Source organism: Rattus norvegicus, chromosome 6, assembly GCF_036323735.1.
Source record: "Rattus norvegicus strain BN/NHsdMcwi chromosome 6, GRCr8, whole genome shotgun sequence".
Classification (NCBI taxonomy): Eukaryota; Metazoa; Chordata; class Mammalia; order Rodentia; family Muridae; genus Rattus; species Rattus norvegicus.
In genome coordinates, this window is record NC_086024.1 from 128,133,230 (window position 1) to 128,154,475 (window position 21,246).

Genomic DNA, 21,246 nt, shown 5'->3' on the forward strand with positions numbered 1-21,246 from the left:
TTCTCTCCATGCCTTGGAGCATCCTGAGCCTGAGCCCTCTCGCTGCTGTCTTTCCTCCTACCTTGCTATTGTTCTCCTTCCTGTCTTCTTTCGAATAAACCCCTGGCTATGATGCTTACAGGCTGTGGTGGTTCATCTCCACTGTCAACCTGACAGGATTTGGAATCACCATGGAAACATGCCTCTGGGTGTGTCTAGAGAGGTGTTTCTAGAAGGGTCTGAAGAGATTAGACCCGCCCTAAATGGAGGCAGCACCATCCTATGGGCTGGGGGCCAGAACTTCACGAAAGATAAGCCAGGTACTGACACTTAAGTCTCTCTGCTTCTTGACAGATGCTTTACGGTCCTGACCTGCGTCCCTGCCATGTTGGGCTCTGTCCCCTCAAACTCCAAGTCCACGTAAGACCCTTTTCTTGTAGGACATTTGGAGAGAAGAGTAACTGGCGCCCAGGCATTCTTGAAATCTCTTCTGTGTCTTCAGAAACTACTACCATCTGAGGTGACTTGGGACCCTGCCCTGGGCCAGGCAGCTCTGTAGATGCTGGTCCCTGGTCCCTAGGGATGCAGTTGGGGCCGATCCAGGCTGTGCCACCCGATCCTAGCATTTAACAGTGGTGCCAGAGTCTCAGCCTCACTTGGGGCCCCTGAGGTCCCCATCTAGCAGGAGTGGAAGCCACTCCCCCTCTTTTGACTGTGCCACCATCAGATCACACACAGGCTGTTAAGTTCAAGCTAGGAGAGAATTGGCCTGTTTTAGCAAGTGGCTCTGACTTACCTCCACTGTCTTGGACCACCATGACATCCCCTGTCATTGACTACAGCTGTTCTCTCTGCTCCCTGCCCTGCACCTGGCCTTCCTCAGAGTATGACCCATCAGCACCCGATTTGCTCAAAAGTACATACAACAGGTTCCTGTCTGGAATCTGAACCTTGCTAGTGGCATTTGGTTCCAGGGCCATCTCCTCTCCCCTGGACCACTGCAACAGCTCCTGACTTGTCTCCCTGCATCTGCTCATCCTGCCCTCAGCAGAACAGTGAGAGGGTTCCCACTGGGAGTAGGTAAAACAGAGGTCCCCTTGGGCACCGTGTCCACACCCTCACAGTAGGCCCACGGACCACACTTTCTCTGTCTCTCTCTAGCCCTCAATTCTCACACTGCTTCAGACACTCAGGGACTTGGGCCACTGTTCAGCTACTCTGATGAATCTACAGCCTTCAGCTTTAGCCCTGGCTGCTCTCTCCATCTACGGTGCTCTCCCTAGACCCTCTCCAAGCCTTCCTTCTCTCAGACCCGGCCTGCCCTGCACAGCTCCCCCCCACACCACAGCCCTGCTCTCCGTAGCACACCTGCCACAGTCTGGCTCAAAGGATTAGCACATTGATTACTTCTGGTGTTTATCCCCTGACAGAATGTCAGTTCTGCATCCATTTTGTCCTAGAGCATATTCCAAGTTCTGAAGACATGTTTAATAAAATGTTCGAATGAGTAAAAGTTGGCTTGCCCCCAAATGTCCTCCCTCGGGCTCCTTGGGGCCAGCCTTAGGACCTTCCTTAGCATGTGTCTGTAACAATGTTGATTAGAACATCTGTGGGGGCCTTAAGTGGTCCTGACCACACACCTGCAGGCTCACCCATTGGCTTATGCTGTCCCCACTCTAGGCTGGTACATCTCCCCAAGGCCAAATACATCCTTCCCCATTTCCCATGCCCTCAGGGGCTCTTCCTCCTTCTTCTTGAAGTCCCTGGGTTCTGCAAGCTTCCATCACTGATTGACTTCCATGGATGACCCCTGAGTGGAAAGACCCACTTGTTTGGCCCCGAATGTCTCCTCTTTCCTTGTTCCTCTCCACTCACAGTGCTCAGGATCTCTGACTTCGGATGCCTAAGATTGAATCATATGGCCGATATATGCTCATCTTGTGGCTGTTCTAACAAGAACTTCCACCCTCAACTCCCGTCTGCCTTCTGGCTCCTCTCCACATGCTAGGTGCATTCCTCAGACTCACCTCTCCACCCCCTCCCCCTGCTCCTAGTCCTCATAAACCTCAAGCCCTGCCTTCACCTCTCCTCCCTTCAGTCATCTCTGTGACTCTGGTCCCATTGTGAATGGCTCCCACAGCGTCCTTCCGAGCGAGCGACAGTGACAGTTGAGGCGTCTGCCTCGGCGTTAGACTCATGACTTCTTCAAGGCTCTGTGGCAAACCTGGAGTTAGACTTATGTTACCTCCCTGCTCCTGTCCAAGAGGCATCTGATCACACTGGGAGTTCTCTCCCCCTACCATGGCAGTTCAGGAGGCTTTTCAACCCTTTTCCCAGCCCTTCCTGGTTGGGCTGCAGTCCTAAGCCCTGGCCAGCTACCTCCTCTCTGAGTTTTGCCTTCAGCCCCTGCCACCCAGCTTCTGTTTACTGCACTCCCTGTCCCATCTCTGTTAGGGCACCCCCACCCTCTTCCATGGCCAGCCTTTATTTGAGACTTGTTTTCCCATCTCTGCCCATCTGGTGGCTCCTTCAGGTGACTTGCTCCAGTCAGGTGCCTTCCTTCTGGCTAACCCTGGAGACAGATGGGCACGCTGAGTAAGTAGCCTGTCCTTCCTTCATATGCAGCCTCCCTCTGATGTCACAGACATCTCAAACTCTACCTGAGACAAAACATAACGCCATGAACCCCACTGTGGGGTCCTCAGCTACTTTCCACTGGGCATCCTCAGTCACAGTGTAGTACTGGGCATGCTCAAAGCTCTAGACATGTCTGCTACATAAAGGTTGTGGTGGTGTGTGTGTGTGTGTGTGTGTGTGTGTGTGTGTGTGTGTGTGTGCGTGTGTGTGTGTGTGTATGTGATATGTGATCCATGAAGGTGTTGTATGTTCTTGTGGGTACAGTGCACACACATTTATGAGCACACATCACCACACCTTGTTTTGTTTTGTTTTTTTTAACGTGAGTTCTAGAGATAAAACTGGGATCCTTTGTCCTTTGCTGATGGAGCCATCTCCCTAGACATCTTGTTCCATTTTTAAGTAGGAGAGAGAAATGTGGGTTCACAGTGGGACTCTGAAAGATACAGACCCAAGTGAGTCTGACTGGGGGCAAGGTCAGCCATGGTGGCCCTATTGGAAGAAGGTAATCATGTATGGAGGACGCTTCTGGGACCTGTTCCCTCTCCTCCCAGGGAAGTGACACTCCTGTTCACCAGCTGTGACTAGTTAATGTGACAACTAACTCTTCCATCCCATGCCACCAGTCAGTCCTCTGCCCTGAGCTCCAGGACCAGGTGTGGTACCCATCATGCCTGTCCTTCACCCTCCCCTCCCTGAAGGTGTCTCCTGGGATCATCACCTCCAAGTGGCCAATGCATGTGACTTCTTGTCCAGCATCTGCCTCTGGAGAAACCTAAATTAGACAGGGTTCCAAGAATGAGGGAAACAAGATCTGACAAAACCCAAGTCACATGTTGGCTCCTTTCTCCTGGGCAGCCTCCCCATCTTCATCACTCAGACATGCATTTATGCAAGCACCGGGCATGCACTAGCCATGTGTCAAGCCCAGTGCCATCACCGGGGACGAAGATGTACAAACCATCCCTGAACCTGGGAATAGGAACAGACACTTAGTAGGCTAAACTAGTGGCTCCATCCCAGACACAAGTGGGGCATCCTAGGTGAAATTTGTAATAACATTAATGAACTGACACACTGACAGATCCTCTCCCTTATTCCCCAATGATGGATGCTATCCCGAGCACTGTCTTGGCTCTGCCAACTGCCAGTGAGTACAAATGAGGTCCTTGCAGCTGTGATGCATCAGCCGGTTCCAAATCACTGGTACTGGGCAGCAGAATGCAGGCCCTGGTAGTAGCCTGAAGTTTTGTAAGCAGACATGTTCTCGCTTTAAGCATGACACTTCACACATCTCCTCTCCCAATTATCAATTGCTTTGGGGGAACCAAGTCATCACCAACCAAGTCCAACTCCAGCACCCCTTGCTTCACAGCACCCCATTGCTGCATCTCGGCCACCTGTGAACCCCAGCTCACAGCTCCTTCCCAGCAAGCACTCTCCTTAAGCAAGGTATTTGAATCGATTGGTTTCTATGCTAATTGATTATTTCTCTTCTCACTCATTGGTTTCCAAGTTGCCTTCATTTATAACTTAAAGTAAGGATAAGGGGATAAAACCGAACCCAGACCAAAGCAGATAAAACAAGACTCGAGTCATTTGCATCCGAGAGCACGTGTTTTCCTTCACGCTTCCCGGCAGTGTGTAAAGAAGGAACTGGGCGTTTTTCATAGCCACGGGTGCTACAGATTCTGAGAGAAGTTTGCAATGCCTGCTCTTGGTGCTAAGCTGGGAAAGCAGTGGGCTGGAGATTGAATATAAACAGGGTGCACCCTCAGTACCAGCACCTGATGTCTACTGTCTTTGGGAATGGTCCAGACTTGAGAGACCTGGGGTTTGAGAGACCAGGCACCTCATTGATGGATCACTTGGTCCTTCTGAGTATGTGCCAGGCTTGCTAGAAGAGAGGGACCAACATGTTTTGGTGATGTGACGAGTTCGCCTCTCAACCACTGGGGTGTCAGGGACAGGTGATACCCAAGAACTGCCACTTCAGATTCAAGGTCACACCTCCTTCTCCCTCCAGACGGTACGCCACAGCAAACGCACCTGTGCCTTGGCACAGGTTTGATGCCTCACAGGCACTGCAGAGTGTGGTGTGGGAGCATGGAGCATGGAATTCAGCAGATGTTTGATGAACAATCTGTAGGATGGCCTCAGGTCTCAAGGGCAAAAAAATCCATCTACACCCAGGAGTAACCTGGCAGAAATCTTAAGTCTGCCCCCCCCCCCCCCCCGTTGAGAACTGAACAAAAGAAACCAGTCTGCTAGCCTCAATGCAGATGATTCATCATGCCCCGGGACCCAGGAAGAAACAAAGGAGACGTAAGGGACAACCTGATTAAGGTGAAGGATCACGATGATCTGTGCTTGTCACTGCCCAGTGCCTGGACCTCGGTAGGAAAGCTCAAGGAGAAACAAAGGAAGACATAAGTCAAGTTCTTGAGCCCACTGATGGGCTGGACAATGCGGAATGATCCTGACCCAGGTGGTTATCTCAGAACCCTATCTGGGTGCAACACCATGCCTGGAGTGCTCTGAGCTGAAGGTAGACTCAAATGTGAGAGTTGGTCCATTTTACAGATGGAGAAATGGGGTCTAAACCAGATCACGCATTTGCTAAAGTAAGATTCATACCTTAAAAAATTCTACTTATGGAGAGTGGCTGCTCACTGGGGGGCAGAGTCAGGCTCCCAATTATGTTTTTAACTCCCATAACTACCTTCGGATGTAGAAAATGGGAACCCAGAGAGGGAGGGTGACCAAGATACTGCTAGAGTGACCCAGAGCCCACCTGGCTTCCAGGTCCCACCTCGAAACACAGGAACATGGATCAGTGACGAGAGGAAAGCAGCACCTCCAGCAACAGAAAAAAGACCCAGGAATCTAGCAACGCTGAGCGTAGACTAAAATGTGAGAGTTGGCCCACTTTACAGATGGAAGAATAGAGTCCGAACCTGGGAAGACCAACTCTGCATCAACACAGGGTAGGAAGCAAGATGCTTTCCCACTATCTGGTGCTTATTCCACATCCAGCCAAGGGCAAGGCCAGCGGCATCTATGGACCTCCGGGGGGGGGGGTGGCATCCCTCACAGAGGGCAAGGTGATGGGGGATGAACTTATCTACTGTGCCCATCAGCTTTTCGACCCCAAGGGCAGGCAGACCATGCTCCGCTCACACTCACGATCCAGGAGGACTCCTGTTTGCCTGTGGTGAGAATCTTTGCCATTTGGAGATTCAGTGGAGCTAACCCTGTTAGCTGGGGAATTTGGAGCCTAAGATGAGAGCAACTGAAACACAGGAGGAAAGACGGGTTCGTGCTTCCCCTTGGCCCCACCTGATCTTCACCACCATCCTACTGTGAAATTACAAACCAGGAGAGTGCGAAGTAAGTGGCCTCCTCCACCCAGAGACTGACCAGAGCTCAGTAGCATCCCTGAATCCTCCACCCAGAGACCTCTCTCCTCGACCAGGCACAGCAGCCCTGGGTCTTCTAGAATGTTCTCAAATCCAAGTTAGCTCAGCATAACTCACCTGCCCTAGCCCATCCTGCTACCATCACCACCATTGCTGGCTGGACACAATACCAGCCTTGTCCCTGAGCCCTGAGCTCTTCCCTTCTCCCTCACTCCCTTCCATGGGATCAGTCTCTGAAAAGTAGACATCTTACCCTGTAGCTTACTGGTTCTCAACCTTCCTAATGCTGTGACCCTTTCACACACTGTGGTGACCCCAACCATAAAGTTGTTGCTACTTCATAACTGTAATATTGTTACTGTTATGAATTGTAATGCAAATGTCTGTGTTTTTATATGGTTTTAGGCAAACCCTTGAAAGGACCGTTCCACAGCACCCCCAGGGGTTGTGACCTACAGGTAGAGAACCTCAGCTCTCGAGGCTCCCTGCTTCTTCCAGATGCAGTCCAAGCTCCTTTCTGATGCTCTGTGTAGCCTGCTCCTGCCTCTTCATATCACCCCTTCCCCCATGACTATAAGGCCCCTCCTGTTTTCCAGAGCCAGCCGCCACAATGGCTTCTCTCACAGCCCAGGCATCACCCCACACAATGACCTTACACAGGCTGTTCCCTCCGGTAAGAATGTTTTTTCCTCCTATCTCCTCAGCTTCCTCCTCTCCTTTAGGGGGCTCTTAGCTAACATGTGATCTCAGGTCCACTAGTGTTGGTGACCATTCCGCATCCCTTCCGAGCATAGTCGTCCATACACTGTCTTCCATTTTCCTGTTCCAGGATGATTGCCGCAAAGGAAAATGAAAGATCAGAGAACATGGGCCCATAGCCAGCATGACCACCCAACATACCACGGGATCACAGCCTGTAATTGTTATGCCAGCACTAGGGAGGCTGAGGCAGGAAAAGCATGGTTCAAGCCTAGCCTGGGCTATCAGAGAGTTCAAGGGCAGCCTGAGCCTATCTAAGAAAAGGGGGAGGGCTCAGGATGTAGCTGGATGAGGACATTTGTCTGACCTGTGCAAGGCCTGGGCTCTATCATCAGCACTGTAAAAGTAAAAGTTGCACACACACATGTATACGTGTGCATGTGTACACCCCCCCACACACATGAACAGGTAAACACAGATGCTCATATGAGCAGGTAAGCACATATACACACATGCAAACACACACTCCTGTGAACAGGTAAAGGCACACAGGTTCATATTAACAGGTAAAAGCATGCACGCACACTCACATGTGTACACACACATTCATATGAACAGGTAAAGGCGCATGTGTATGCACGCATACACACACACACACACACACACACACACACACACACACACACACACACACACGAAGAAAATGGGGAAAGGTAAATTATCTGACCTTATCTGACCCTCCTCATGGAGAGCCGAGGTCTAATTCCCACTCCTTGATGACTCAGTGCTGGCCACTTGATTCCACAGAACAGAACACAATGTGCACACTGTTATGTGACCTTTCTCCACCACACTGTCAAAAGGAGCACAGCTTCTGCCTGCCTTGCACACAGGAAGCCCACACTGTGTGGTGACATCACGTGCATGGCCCAGCTGAGGACCCTGCAACAAGTGACCAAAGCCAATGTCAACTGGCAAACCCGAGAGGGGAAGTCTTTGGGATGACCCAGCCCCAGGCAGTTCACTACAGCTTCATTGAAGACACATGGGGAGAGCATCCTGGCAGGATCCAGTTCATCCTGTAATCTGGGACGGGGAAGGAACAACCCTTCTGTGGGTCATCTATTGAGGAAGCTTGTTCTGTCACCCAATGAAACAAGAATAGGGCGGGGTGAGGAGAGATCCTCGGAGGCAGCCTGGAACAAGTAACTTGCACCTTCTGAAGTTCTGGTCTTTGCAGAGAACGTGAAGATAATGCTACTTATCACAGAGGAGTGTCTGAGGGTTCGCCGAGCTCCTGCCTGCAAGACCCAGAACTAAATACTGGTTCCTTTCTACTGTTCAAAGCGAGGGGTGCATTCTAGCTGAGCACATGTCTGCAAACTTATTACTGGGAAGACTGGGAGGATGGACAGTTCTAAGCCAAACTTGACTACAATGTGAGACCCCGCCTCAAAAATAAAATTCTATAATGTTCACGGTTTAATTGGAATTTTGTTAATGCACGGCTCTTGGCACATCGGGGCCCAAGCAGCCCTATTCCCAGCATTACCATTGATGCGTGCCCTTTAGGGGAGTCACTTAACCTCTCTTCTGAGTTTTGTAAGAATTAAATAAAGGCAGAAATAAAAGCTAACCCAGTGCTTTGAAGTCCTTGGGCTCTGTGGACACACCGGCTCATGCCTCTCTGCTCTGCCATAGCTATTTCTGGCTTGTCTGCCTGGAAGCCAGTCTCAGAGGGGGTGCACATGCTTTTCCTTGAGGGCTGGTATACAGTTCTTCTTCCCATGGCCTGAGAAAGCAGCTCAGGCCCTCTGTTCTGGTGGCTGCCCCCCACCTTCGAGAAATAACATAGTAGGGAGAGGGTGGGGATTCCACTTTACTCTGAGGATTGCCCTAGAAGGGGTGTGAATGGAATTCTCAGAGCTCCCTGTTTTGCAGAATCTAGCCAGCTGGTAAGAGCCCACTCTATCCCAAGTTTATTCTCAGCCAGGTTCCAGAATCTACCGGTGACCTGTTTAGGCCACTGCTAGTCTAATGGTTAGTGGCCTAAGATGACTACAACTGTCAGTCTTAATTCCTTTTTGAGACGGGATCTAATGTAGCCCAGGCTGGCCTTGAACTTACTATATGGTCAAGGATGGCCATGAACTTCTGATCCTCCTGCCTCTGCTTCCCAGGGGCTGAAATTGCAGGTATAAATCATCACTCCCAGTTTAACCTAAATTGAAGTTTTATTACCTTGTTCTCCTCTCTCTCTCTCTCTCTCTCTCTCTCTCTCTCTCTCTCTCTCTCTCTCTCACACTCTCTCTCCTCCCCTCCCCTCCCCCGTGTGTGTGTGTGTGTGTGGGGGGTAGTGATGATGATGATGGTGATGATGATGATGACAATGACGACATATGTGTGGAGACCAGAGGACAACTTACAGGAGCCATTTTCTCTTTCTACCTCATGGACCCTGGGGACTGAACTCAGGATATCAGGTTTGGCAACAAGCACCTTTGCCGTCTCCCCGGCCTAGCCTTCACATTTCTTGTTAGCTGCCACTGTGGTAACTGGGTTCTGGGCTCTCCACAGGTTCATTTGACAGAGATCCTGTGACCATTCACATGTGGCAGGGACAGCTACTTGTCACTCATGTGGCTAATGAGCAAAGGTTACAGGGCAGGAAAGCCAAGTTCTGAGTCTCGGCTCTGTGACACCACCTTTGGGGCTGCACAGAGCTCACCTAAGGTGGCCTGCAGAATCACCGGTTCCTTCCCAGGTGAGAAAACTGAGGCCCAGAGAGAGAGCTACAGTTGGCACGGTTGGCACAGAGCTAAGGGAAAGGATCCCCTGGGTCTCCAATGCCCTTTGATTTAACTGTCATTTTCTAGGACTCTGCTTCTCAGAGTGCCCCTGTGACCAAGAATCAGCCCCATTTGAGATGAGGGATGAGTTCAGGCTGTTCGACCCCATGATGACCTATTGAGTGAGGAATCCAGGGGATAAGGCCTAGCATCTTAAGACAGCTTCCCACTGATTTCTGAGGACTCTGCTTTGGGGCTCCCTATGGTACAGCTCACACACACTCTCGAAGAATGATTCCCCCAGGCAGGTGCCCTTTGCCCTATGGGCAGAGCGTCAAGAGCAAGTTGGCAGCAAATAAACCCATTGTTCAAGAACCTTCCACGGCATGTCAGACATGGTGTTTCATGCCTGTAATCCCAGCACAAAGAGGGTCGAGGGGAAGGATCTCAAGTTTGAGGCTAGCCCAGACTACATACTGTTTCAACAAACTAACGCATTCACCCATTCACCCACTTGCTCGTGCGCTCACTCTCTCACACTCGAACTTCCGCATCCCAAGAACTATGTCTATGCTCCTTCCTAGTGGGGAAGGGTGAGGGGTGTTCGACAGCGGCACAGAGCTGGTCTCTACAGAGTGCAAGGCATCTGTCCCACACACATGCAAATACACACGACACGAATGAGCGCAACAGAAAACCATTTTTAAAATCACCTTGGCTTTGCCAGGCAACCAAGTCTAAGCAGTTTCCCCACCATGAGACTTTGGGAGCTAAAACCAGGAGAGTCCTAGGGAAACTGAGACCCACTGGTCACCCTGAGCACCAAGGAAGTGGCTGGATGCTGTTTGCATGGTGAGGGAGGGATGGTCAGTCATGTGGAGACCACAAGGGTCCAGAAAAGGCTTCTGATGGTCACTTCCATGGAGTCTGTGCCAACGGATGTCAGTGTGCTTAAGCAGTCTACTACAGACACATGTCCCCAGTCCTTGGGCCTTTGGAACACTTGCTCCCTGTCTTGTCAGCCTCTCTCAGCCCCATGCCTTCCTGACTTCCTCCTCATATCCTGCCTCCTTCACTGACCATCTTGTAAAAGATGGAGACACAATCACTGACCTTTCACACCTGAAACCAGACTGAACTCTCACAGATTGTCTTCTGAACACTACACATGGGCTAGAGTACCTCCCTTCCTCTGCCCACGAAATACATAAATAAATAAATAAATAAATAAATAAATAAATGCTAATGTTTATGAGCCAACACACACTGGTCAAAAGCCCATATTGCAGACCATGAGGAAGTGACCACTGTCATTTTGCTAAATGGATATTAGCTACCAACACAAGTGTCTTAGAAATATTTACGTATATGGCGACGGGAGGATTTCCTTTGTTTGCTTTTGCTGCGTGTGGGCAGCTGTTACTGCACTGAAAATAAATGTTGCTAGCCTGGCCCTCAGTTCGCCATGTTGATCACTTCCTCCAAGGATCACGTGGTCTTGGAAGAATGTGATGGAGTATTGGGGGAAGCTGTCTTCCGGGCACGACATGGCTGCGGCACTCTTGGGAACTATAATTTTCTGCATAAGACTGGGTTCGGCAATATTCTGTTGAGGATGGGGGAGGGGCTCACAAAGTCCCACTCTTCTCTGAGGGTCTATAATCAGTCAGACATTTTCATCCAGGGGTGTAACCTGGGTGTCGTCCTGAACATGACCTCTCACCCACGCTTCTAGAAGTAACTGTAATGACGTTCACTGGGGCCCCAGCAAAAAGAGTAGAGGATGTGAAAGGAGGAGAGTGGGTAGCTGGGTAGTGGGTCGGTGAGGACTGGGGGATGGGAGAGGAAGGTAGAGGATAATTAAGATCGAGGTCCATTCAGAAGAGTCATTTCCGAGGCTTATAGCTAAGCTACGGTTTCAACCATGCTAATCTCTTCTCATCCAGAATCATCTTCCTGCCTACAGCTCAGCTCTGACCCCTTCATCAGACAGCATCTTCAACCCACCCTCTACAGGACCCAGCCTAGCGTCATGTGTCAGAGAGCTCTGGATATCAAATAATCTCAAGACTCACCCCCCCCCAGCACACACACACACACACACACACACACACACACACACACACACACACACAATCTTGTCTGGCAAATCAACCCTAACGCACACTCCAAGTTGTTAAAATAAGTTATTTTCTCTGAAGCAGGAGGCGCGATGGTATGCCATCTGCCTGTCTAACATCTCTGTTGGGTCATCACCATCTGGGCAGTGTCCCAAAAGATGGGCCTATGTCCCTACAGTACCATAGACTTTAGACAGCACACGGTGCTCAAACACACTGAGGCTCTTACAGTTTGGATCCTGAATGCTCTCCAAGAGCCATGTGTTGGCAGTTTGGTGCCCAGTCTGTGGTGTTACTGAGAAGAGATGGGACCTTTAGGAGCGGGGTCTAGTAAGAAGAAGAAGTTATGTCATTAGGGCTATGACCTTGAGGGATATACTGTGACCCCAGGCCTTTTCTTACTTCTTTCACTTCTTGGCTGCCAGACTGTGAACAGGCTTTCTCCATCATCCACTCCCACCATGACAGGCTGTGTACCGACACACATAACTGAAGCCCAGGGTCAAACAATCATAACTGAATCTTCTGAGATGGAGTCTAAAGGAACCTTCCCTGTTAGTAAGGTGATTGTCTCGGGTGTTTTGTTGCAGTGACAGGAAGCTAACACAAAATCTGTAACGGAAACACTACCAACAACATAGCATGCTCCTTTTGGTTCTCTCATAAACCTTCTGATTAATATCTTAAAGTACTGCCTTGTTTTCATCTGCTTGGGTCTATGGGCCCCTTCTATCGAAGCAAGTGGTCCTGGTTTCTTGTTTATGCAACTTCTATAAAGAATCCTGCTCTCTTGCTCTTGTGCTTGCCTTCCAGCTCCCTGCTCTCTCCCCTTTCCCTTCCCCCCCCCCCGCCTCTCTCTGCGTGCTCATGTCAGCCTCTACTCCTCTGCTTCTCTTCTCTCCTCCCCTCCTCTCCTCTCCTCTCCTCCCTTCCCCTCCCCCCTCCCCCTCCCTCTCTCTCTCTCTCTCTCTCTCTCTCTCTCTCTCTCTTTCTCTCCCTCTCTCTCTGTCTCTCCCTTTCTCTGCCTCTGCTACCCTCTTGACTCCCCTCCCCATGTCCTGAATAAACTCAAGGGGAAGAGATGTCTCAGCATGGGGCCCGCTGAGGTGCTCCCTTTCCCCATACCTCACCACACATCCATAAAACATATCCCTTCCTCTCTTTATCTTTTAATAAATACAACAGGAAATGCCATGGGGAATGGGGAAACAGAAGAAAAAGACTAATCCTATGGAAACCAGGGTGAATACACACAGAAAAGCAAAGAAAAATGAGAGGTGGTACTTGGATATGGGGAAATTGGTGACCCACCATGGTCCAAGGGATGGGATGCGGCTTGCTCACCCAGGCCTTGCAGACCCACAGGGCTGGAAGATCTGTCCCATGGCTGCCCCCTTTTGACCCTGCTGTGATTTGGATGTCATTTGCCCCAGCAAAACTCCTGTTAGAACTTGGCTGGCTGCCAACATCGTGACATGTGGAGATGGCACCTTAAAGAGGGATTAATGTCTTTCTCATGACACTGGATGGGTTCTCTTGGGAACGGGGATGCTACAGAGCAATGGACTCTGAGCATCTTTGTCCCTGTCACATCGGCACATTCCTGCCCACCCTTCTGCCCACTGGGGCATAAAACAGTGGGAGGCCCTTACCAGATGCTTAGGTATTCCGGCCAACATAGCTCTTTTTCCTTTATAAGCTATCCAGCCTCTGGTATTGTCTTATAGCCACAGGACATGGATTAGGACAACCCCACTGAAGACTGCGATACCCAAGATGATGTGTCTCGCACAGTCCTACCTCCCAGGCTTTGCCTGCCTTGTTCTTACTACTTGGACGTCTTCTTCACACAACCTCCATACCAACGCAGCACGGTCCCATGGTGGGTCACGTGGCAATAATCCAGCCTTCTCCTCAGCCACTGCTTACAAGAGACAGTTTCCACCCCAGGTGGAAACAGTAGGGAGGCTGGTTTGACATTTAGGGGTAGACTCTGGCCTAAGCACTCGGGACTTTCCAGCGTCCCTGCCAACAGTTTCCATGTCCTCAAAGGCCACCCTATGGCTCACTGATACAACACCCTCTGCAGAGCCAGTGATCCCAGAAGAACAAATTATCCTCCTCACTCCGGGCGCGTGGCAGCACGAGAGGAACAGAAGGGACTGTAGCTGAATGTGGGGAGCTGTCAGATCTCAGCGCACGGGCCTGGGGGCCAGACACTGGGCTGAGAGGACGTCTCAGGAAAGAAAGGTGACATCTCCAGGGACAGATGCCAGTTCTTAGCACGGGCAGATGGGGTCTCTCAGGATAAGCAAGCCAGAGAACACCCAGGGGTAGGAAGATGCTGAAGGATGCCAGAGGGCTTGGTGGAATTTGGTTCTCACTTAAACCTGCATCTGAGTGATCTCGGGCCATTCTAGGCCCTGGCCCACAGGCTCTGACTCATATAGATTTAAAGTAAACAAGAGAGGCTGTAAGTAAGGTTATTTGGAACTACACTCCCAGAAACACAGGGTCACAAGGAGCCGATAAAAAGGAAAGAACCCACACAAACTGCAAAGATGGCCCCGCCCCCTGTATTTCCCACTAGGTACCAAGAGGCTAGACACAGCCTAGCAGACATTGAGTTTCATCAAGGTTATTTAAAATACACTCACGCTCAGTTCAGTGGAGATGTGATTGTTGGTGCACTCTAGGGCAAACCTGGAGAGTTAAACATCTCCTTAGCCTACAGCTAAGAGACCCTGGGTCCCACCACTTGTAGGCAGAGAACTTAACTATGCAGAAGGCAGGATTGAGGCCATTTCTGGGTAAAGAAATGTCCCTTTGTTTTCGAGATTAGGCAATTAAAGCGTTCAGAAATTCAGCCACCCAGGAAAGAGGCAAGCCCAGGGGTTTCAGCGGGTTGGGTACAAACGGCCAAAATGCAAGAGTGGATCTCGGCTCTCAGACCTTTGCCTTGGGCTCTACCCTAACTGGCTTCCTAAGCAGGCATCGGAATCGAAAATTAAACCGCGTGGGTGGGGTATTTAAGACCGCACTGAGCAGCTGCCCCCTTTAAAGATCTGGCCCTCGGAACGTTCCAGGCTGGGTCACTTATCAAATGGAGATTGACTTTTATCCGATTAACCGAGGGAGAAGCATCCTTCTCCATCTTGCAGAGGCATTCTGGGGGAAGAGCGCTCTGCAGACTGCAGGGGAAAGTTGGGTCTTGGCTTCCCTCCCGCTCGGCCAGTGGAAAATTACAAAAGAGGCAGAGCTGTCCTCCGTCTCCTCTCTTTCATCAGCTGTTCCCGGGCCCGGGAAAATACATAGAGTAACATGTACACCCCAAAACAAACAAACAAACCCCAAACAAACAATGAATGAGCCTTCACTTACCTGGGGCAGAGAGTAGTCTGGGAGGTGGCGGAGGTGGGGGTGGCGGGGGCAGAGGAGGTGGGGGCCGGCACTGGCAGATGTGTTGGCAGCTGTCAGTCACCTTAGAGCAAGACTTCTGGGGCTCAGCGTGCGTCACCTGCAGATATAGGCACAGCCAGGAGATGTAGGAGGCCAAAGGCAGCTAGAAGCTGAGCCGAGCCTGCCCCCAGGTCCCTTCCAGGCCACAACCTGGGATAGTCAAAGGAATTGTTCCCACAGAATGGCAGCCGCTGCATCATCTAAATCCCCAGACACACGTCTATCTCCCTGAGACCGCACAGGCTGAGCCCTTACCTTTCCAGTCACAGTTCCTTTGGCCTTTCTGTGTCAGTCTGGGATTCGGTCCTCCCATCTTGGAGAGGAAACCTACCTGACTGACCCTCTGTCTGCATCCTGCATGACCAATGGACAGAGTAACTAACCTGATGCTCTCTGCATACAGCTGAGTGCTTTGTGGGAAAGCCCCGTGCATCCTTCTCCCCCTCCCCCTCCCCCACCCTCCTGTCACCCTGGGCCATTGTGAAGGCTATCCTGGTCCCCACCTCACCCTTTGCCACCCCTCAGCTCTGCTTTCTTGTCCCCAGCCGGGCGGATCTCCTTCTCAAAGGTTCCCTCGTATCATGGCTCATGTCTGCTACTTAACTCCAGCCTGTCTCTCCCATGCGACTGTAAGCTATGCCAGGCCTTTCTATGCCTTGGCTTCCCTCTCGTTATTAAAAACCGACACCTAAGGGAAGGGCCCAGCGTTCACAGACAGCTGGCCAGTGAATGAACACACATCAAAGAGTGGACTGGAATGCAAGCCTCGTCAGTCTGGGTCTGACACCCTCCCAGGATGGGTCTCTGGTTCCTTAGTCAGCTAAAGACAACAGTAGTCAGGTAATGCTCAATTCCAGCTTCCTCCCTCCAGCAGGGACCTGGAGGCCCCTCCAGCAGCTCTGACACTTTCCTGCCTTTGCCTTATCTGCGACCAGTGAACTGAGGTGAGCCTGGGGTGTTTCGCTTTAGTCTCCCAGTCAAACACAGTCCGAGAACCATGGGTTAGAGAGTTGCCAGCGTCCCTCTATATGCAGAGGATTGTAGAGCCAGGAGTCCAAAGCTGGCTTCAAGACAAGAAGGAAAGAGCTGGGGCAACGCGTTGCCTCGGCAAGAGGCACGGTTAATTATTGTGGCTTCATAGAAGCATTTAGAAACACAGAATCCCAGTGTCCCTGCAACTTCCTCCAGCCTGCCATTGCAGTTGGGGACCCGAGAGTCCCTCTGCTGTGTGTGTGAGAGAGAGAGGCTTCCAATGAGCTTGGTGGCACAACAGAGCATCGTGGATGTCAGGGTGGCAGTGAGAGGTTGGACCAATTTACAGTCCCTAAGGGGCCAACAGGCTCTTTTGGACCACCTCTTAGCATTTTTAAAGGGCCACAGACTATGTCTCTGACCCCAGAAACAGTCCTGTCTCCCAGGGTAAGGCTTCGTGGCTCAGAGTATGAACTTCATTCTTGTAGTGGCACGACTCAAGCCCATCCCCCAGAGAGCATCACCGTCTAAGACTCTGAGCCCAGCCAAAGCAATCCCTTCCCCAGTCTCCCAGACACACTGAATGCCACAGAGTTCAGGAGCAGCACATTGGCCTGATCGGGCCTGACACAAGGACCCACAAGAGCAAAGATCTACAGGAGTGTTTTAAATACGATCAAAGGGCAGACAAGAAGATTGGGACCAAGTTTCAGGATCAAAGGAGGAAGAAATGAAGGCGTTCATCGCATCTTAGACATCAATGGCTCCTGGTCTCTCTCATGGGAAGGCTCCACTGAGACCCAAGGGGACAACCACTCAAGAACCTGTCCTCACAGAAGGGCCAAGAAGGACTGTACTTCTTGCCTGAAGGCGGGCTCTAGCTGGGGCCCCACTGGAGTTCCTATAGGTTGGTTGTGCCTGAGCCTCTCATTGATAAGCCTCCTTCCACTGACCCCTTTATCCACCAGCAGGCTTCTCTTCACCCTTCAAAGCCCTTTCTTACACAATCCTCTGGGATAAGCTGTCTCTAGAGCCCAACTTGGGCCTCTCTGCTCATTGCTGCTTTTTCACCATGGAAATATTGTCCTTTGAGGCAAGTTCCCTGCTGTTTTATACTGTCTGTCCCCTCACTCGAACTGTGGTTGTGTTGGGGCAGACAAGTAGATGGTGAGTGTTGTATTTGTCCTCAGCAGGTGGCATGGTAAGCCCTGCTAGGGACATACCGTCATCCCTTCACGAGGTCAACAGATACAGGAAGCTTATTAGCCGTACAACAGGCAAGACAAGGGGTCAACAAGCTTAAATGGCGTGCCCAGCATCCAATCCAACACTGTCCAGACCCAGCGACCACCCGATGCTTCTCTTGGTTACTTTTTCATTTGTAGTGACAAAATGTATGACTGCAGAAGTTCAGGAAGGAGGGCTTTAGTTTGACTCACAGCTCCAGGGACAGCCCTTCGTGATGGGAAATCCCCTGCCAGCAGGAGGCAGATGTGGCTGGTCACATTGTGTCCACAGTCAGGAAGCAAGGACTTTATTGGGAAGGGGCTGGAGGCCATTCATGGGGTGATCTGGCCGAGAGTTCGCCTGTGTCCTGAGAATGTGAGTGAAGCTGGATTCGAGGCCAGCTTGTGTGGCTCTAACATCCTGTGTGGATGGTGCCTCCTGAACGTGTTCAGGATTCGCCTCTGTCTCGACATTCCCTCTGTTACTGCCCTGCGCCAGGCAGCCATGTCTATGCATGGGTAGCAACTGCCTCTTACCTGTTATTGCTAGGGAAACTGTCTTGTTAAACTTGAACAACAAGTAAACAGTAAACATCGCTACATCTTACAAATATCTCCAAGACCGTACAGAATAGACTCACGCTAAAAGTGAAACGGGGCTTGGCAAATGCACACTATGGCAGCCCTGCCCCTCTCCGTGTGCCTCTTTGCCATCCTGTCTTGTGCTCTGGAATCAGAATCCATCCTCTCTGGAGACCTAGGCTGAGATGTCTAAAGTGACAATCTGAGACGGTGTCACGTCTGACTTTGAACTCTCCACTGCGCTCAGGAGTCCCAGGGTCAAATCTGAACTTCAAGACAGTTAGGGGCTTGCCTCTCCTTCCCTCCCCAGGTCTTGCCAACCCTTATCCTTGCCCCTGGCTTCAGGCTGTTACTTCTGTCAAATATTTGGCTGTCTGGTGTATCTAGAACTCTGTCACATCTCTGTGGTAGCACCTCTGTGAGAGGTTTCTTGGATTCTTTCTCCTACCTCCAGGTCTAAGCCATTTGCTCCTCCTGAGAGCGTCTGCCTGGGATCACTTGTTCAATGACGTCACCGGCATAGCCTGTCAGTGCCACGACTACTGGGACCACTAAGCCACTTGCTCTTGACATACAGTCTGTCATCTGGAGGTGCCCAGTAAAGCCTGCTGCTGGAAAATGCAAGCTGAGGGAGCTGAGCGGAGGCTCAGCTTCTACTAAGCCTGGGATAGCTTCGTGCCAGCACACAGAGACACATAAGGCCAGATCCAAGTCTGTCTCCCTAGCACTTGCTTTAGATAAGTGTCCACAAGCATGATGGCTTCTGGCATCTTTTAAGGAGATAGGCCAGGACCACAGTAACTTGATGAGACACACTCCTGTCACACCTAATAAATCTGCCAGCTGTCATCCTCGTCCCTTACAAGAAAGGAAAATCAACTGATGTGAACTTAGAAGAACCCTAGATCACAGAAGCTCCATTCCAGACACATTCAAAAGGAGGGAGGGTTACGGAATGACCCCACCCACCGTTGGCAACTTAAATGACATGGGACTTAAGCAACTCTTATCTTGCCACAGCCAATGAGTTTTACCAATTTCAAGGGAAGAACTTGCCACACGAGGGACTCAGGTTTCTGGCCTCATCTAGTGGCCCATTAATCAAAGGACGGTTGCATCAGACCTATCCTTTACTCTCTGGAGGATTCTTAAACAGAGCAATCACTCATGGAAGCAATGATGGCCCTCAGATCTTTCTCTATGTTCGGGAAATTCCTAGCATCTGATGGATTTATTCTGTTCACTTAAACACATGGCCTTTTGAGCTTGCACACTTCCTTCTTTCCTCCTGTGTCCCTCCCCAAATCCAGCTCTCCTGCTTAAAAACCTAGACCCAATTCATTGCCAAGCCTCCTTCCTTTCCTCTGGCTTCCCTAACCCTAGCATCTGTAGATGAATTTTCCAGAGCTTCGAGCCAAGATCTGGCCCATTCTATTTAACTCAAGGATTCTTTTCTAATTGATTTTCATGAGAATTGATTTGTATTGAGTCTGAGAATCTGAAACATGCATGCACGAATGCTTTTGTAAACACTGCCTGGCGGTAGGACACGACAGTTTTGTTTTGTTTGGTGTTAGTCTTCTGACAGGTTGGGCAGGTGACAGTGGCTCTTCTCTTTAGAGCCCTCTGACATACATGGCCCCTCTGCTGTCCCTGCCATCCCTCCTCTCTCAGTCCTAGCTGAAAGGTTTTGAAAAGACAAAGAACCAGGCACCTGAATACACAGGTGAGCTCCACAATGGGGCTCAGCTAGAAGTTGAACAAAGGGACCGAGTCTCAATGGTCCGAGGGTTGAGAAGTGACAGCCCCAGATCCTGAGGACACAAAGCACATTTAAACAAGGCAGTCATAAGTCAGACGCAGGCCAGAGCAGAGTAACCAGAAGCCTTGGCCTGAGCTGGGGTCGAGTGTCTCTAGAGGGTGATGGAAGTGTATGTGGTGGGGTGAGAGGGTCTCTGTCCACTGTAACATCTCACATCCCAGCAACAGCAAGGACAGCTACTAACCATGTCTCCTGCGATCCAGGTGATGAAGCAAGCAAACAAGTACTGACGCCATAACAAGCAGGAAAGAGAACCCCATTGTTCAGTCACTCTGCTGGTAAAGGACCGAGCGGAGCACAGGGATTCTGGGCAGGACTAGAGGACATCCTATGCAATCATTTCTCCGCCTCGAGTAATTGGAGTTGGTAGCTGCTTGCTTGGTCTCTGCCCTGAAGACTGGGAGGCCAAAGGTGAGAGTTTGTCCTCTGGCCATTTTGACAGCCTGTATTCTGCATGAATGGTGGGTCACCATCTACCTCCCCAGCCTCTGCTCATAAGAAGCACAGCCCTCACTCCAGGTTGAAGAAAGTTGGAAGGCTAATTTGAAGTTTAGAGGTCTAATCTGGTAGGAAACAAGGCACCACTATGGGATTGTTTTTTGTTTTTGTTATTGTTTTTGTTTGTTTGTTCTTTATAAGTTCGTTTCTTTCCCTAAAAGCTGCAGTTGAGTTCACTATGAGGTCTTAGTGCCTTCCTATATCAAGTTCAGTCCTGCAGGCCTTAGACCACAGCTGAGGCTCTTTGAGAAGTTTCTTATTTTTCCAGGGTCAGAGCACGTTAGACTTGACCAGTTTTTCTTTCTCCTCAAGTCTCCCCAGGACCACTCAGTGGGTGGCTGTAGCGGGAGCTCTGAAGTGACCTTTACCCCCTTCCCAGGAGGCCTCTGCCCGCTTCTCACCTGAACTAAACCCCAGAGTGGGTGCAGCGCACAATGCAGCAGAAGTGAGGGCCAGCAGCAGCCATGGCGCAGCACCAGGTCCCGGAGAAGCATCTCGGCCCGCGGCGCCCACTGGTGAGCTAACTGTCAAGGGAGTAAGGCTTGAGTCAGGTGGACACTGCATAGGCACGGTAGCATCAATTCAAGAACCACGCGATGAGCACTCACTTGCCCCGCACTTTGGGGCACCTGCGCAAATCAAGTCTTCATCTTCCTTCCAGCGCGCGCACATACTTGCTGACTCTCAGTGCTTTCCCAGAACTCACGCCCTACCTATCCTGGCGCACACCTCTGCCCCTTCAGAATACTGCATGCACACCTTGATCCTATGCACACCTCCAGAAACATCCAAACACACTTACTGAACCTCATACGACCCAATAAACGGTCATGCACAACTCTGACTTCAAACCCAGCGAGAATCACTCGCTCTGCGCGCGCACGCACTGTGACCCCCATGCACCGCCACCGACTCCCGCCCGCACACTCCTTGACTCTGCTTGCACAGTACCACCAAATCACTCGCTGCGTGTAGTCTCCCTGCCCCAGGGACTTCACTGCGCACACTGTCACATAGGCACCTCCGTGTGTGTCCCCATTTGCC

At 50.8% G+C, this 21,246-nt stretch overlaps 1 protein-coding gene across 2 annotated transcripts in view; it reads right to left on the reverse strand.

The window, feature by feature from the left end:
* Prima1 (proline rich membrane anchor 1) overlaps positions 1 to 21,246 on the reverse strand; it is a 60,907-nt gene that overhangs the window by 38,544 nt on the left and 1,117 nt on the right. For both annotated transcript variants that reach the window (XM_006240495.5, NM_001108721.2), the window contains exons 2-3: positions 20,604 to 20,726; positions 15,025 to 15,160 (exon numbers count right to left, since the gene is read on the reverse strand). In XM_006240495.5, coding sequence (XP_006240557.1) covers positions 15,025 to 15,160; positions 20,604 to 20,696 — 229 coding nt within the window. In that variant the 5' untranslated portion in view covers positions 20,697 to 20,726. The remainder of the gene's footprint in view (positions 1 to 15,024; positions 15,161 to 20,603; positions 20,727 to 21,246) is intronic.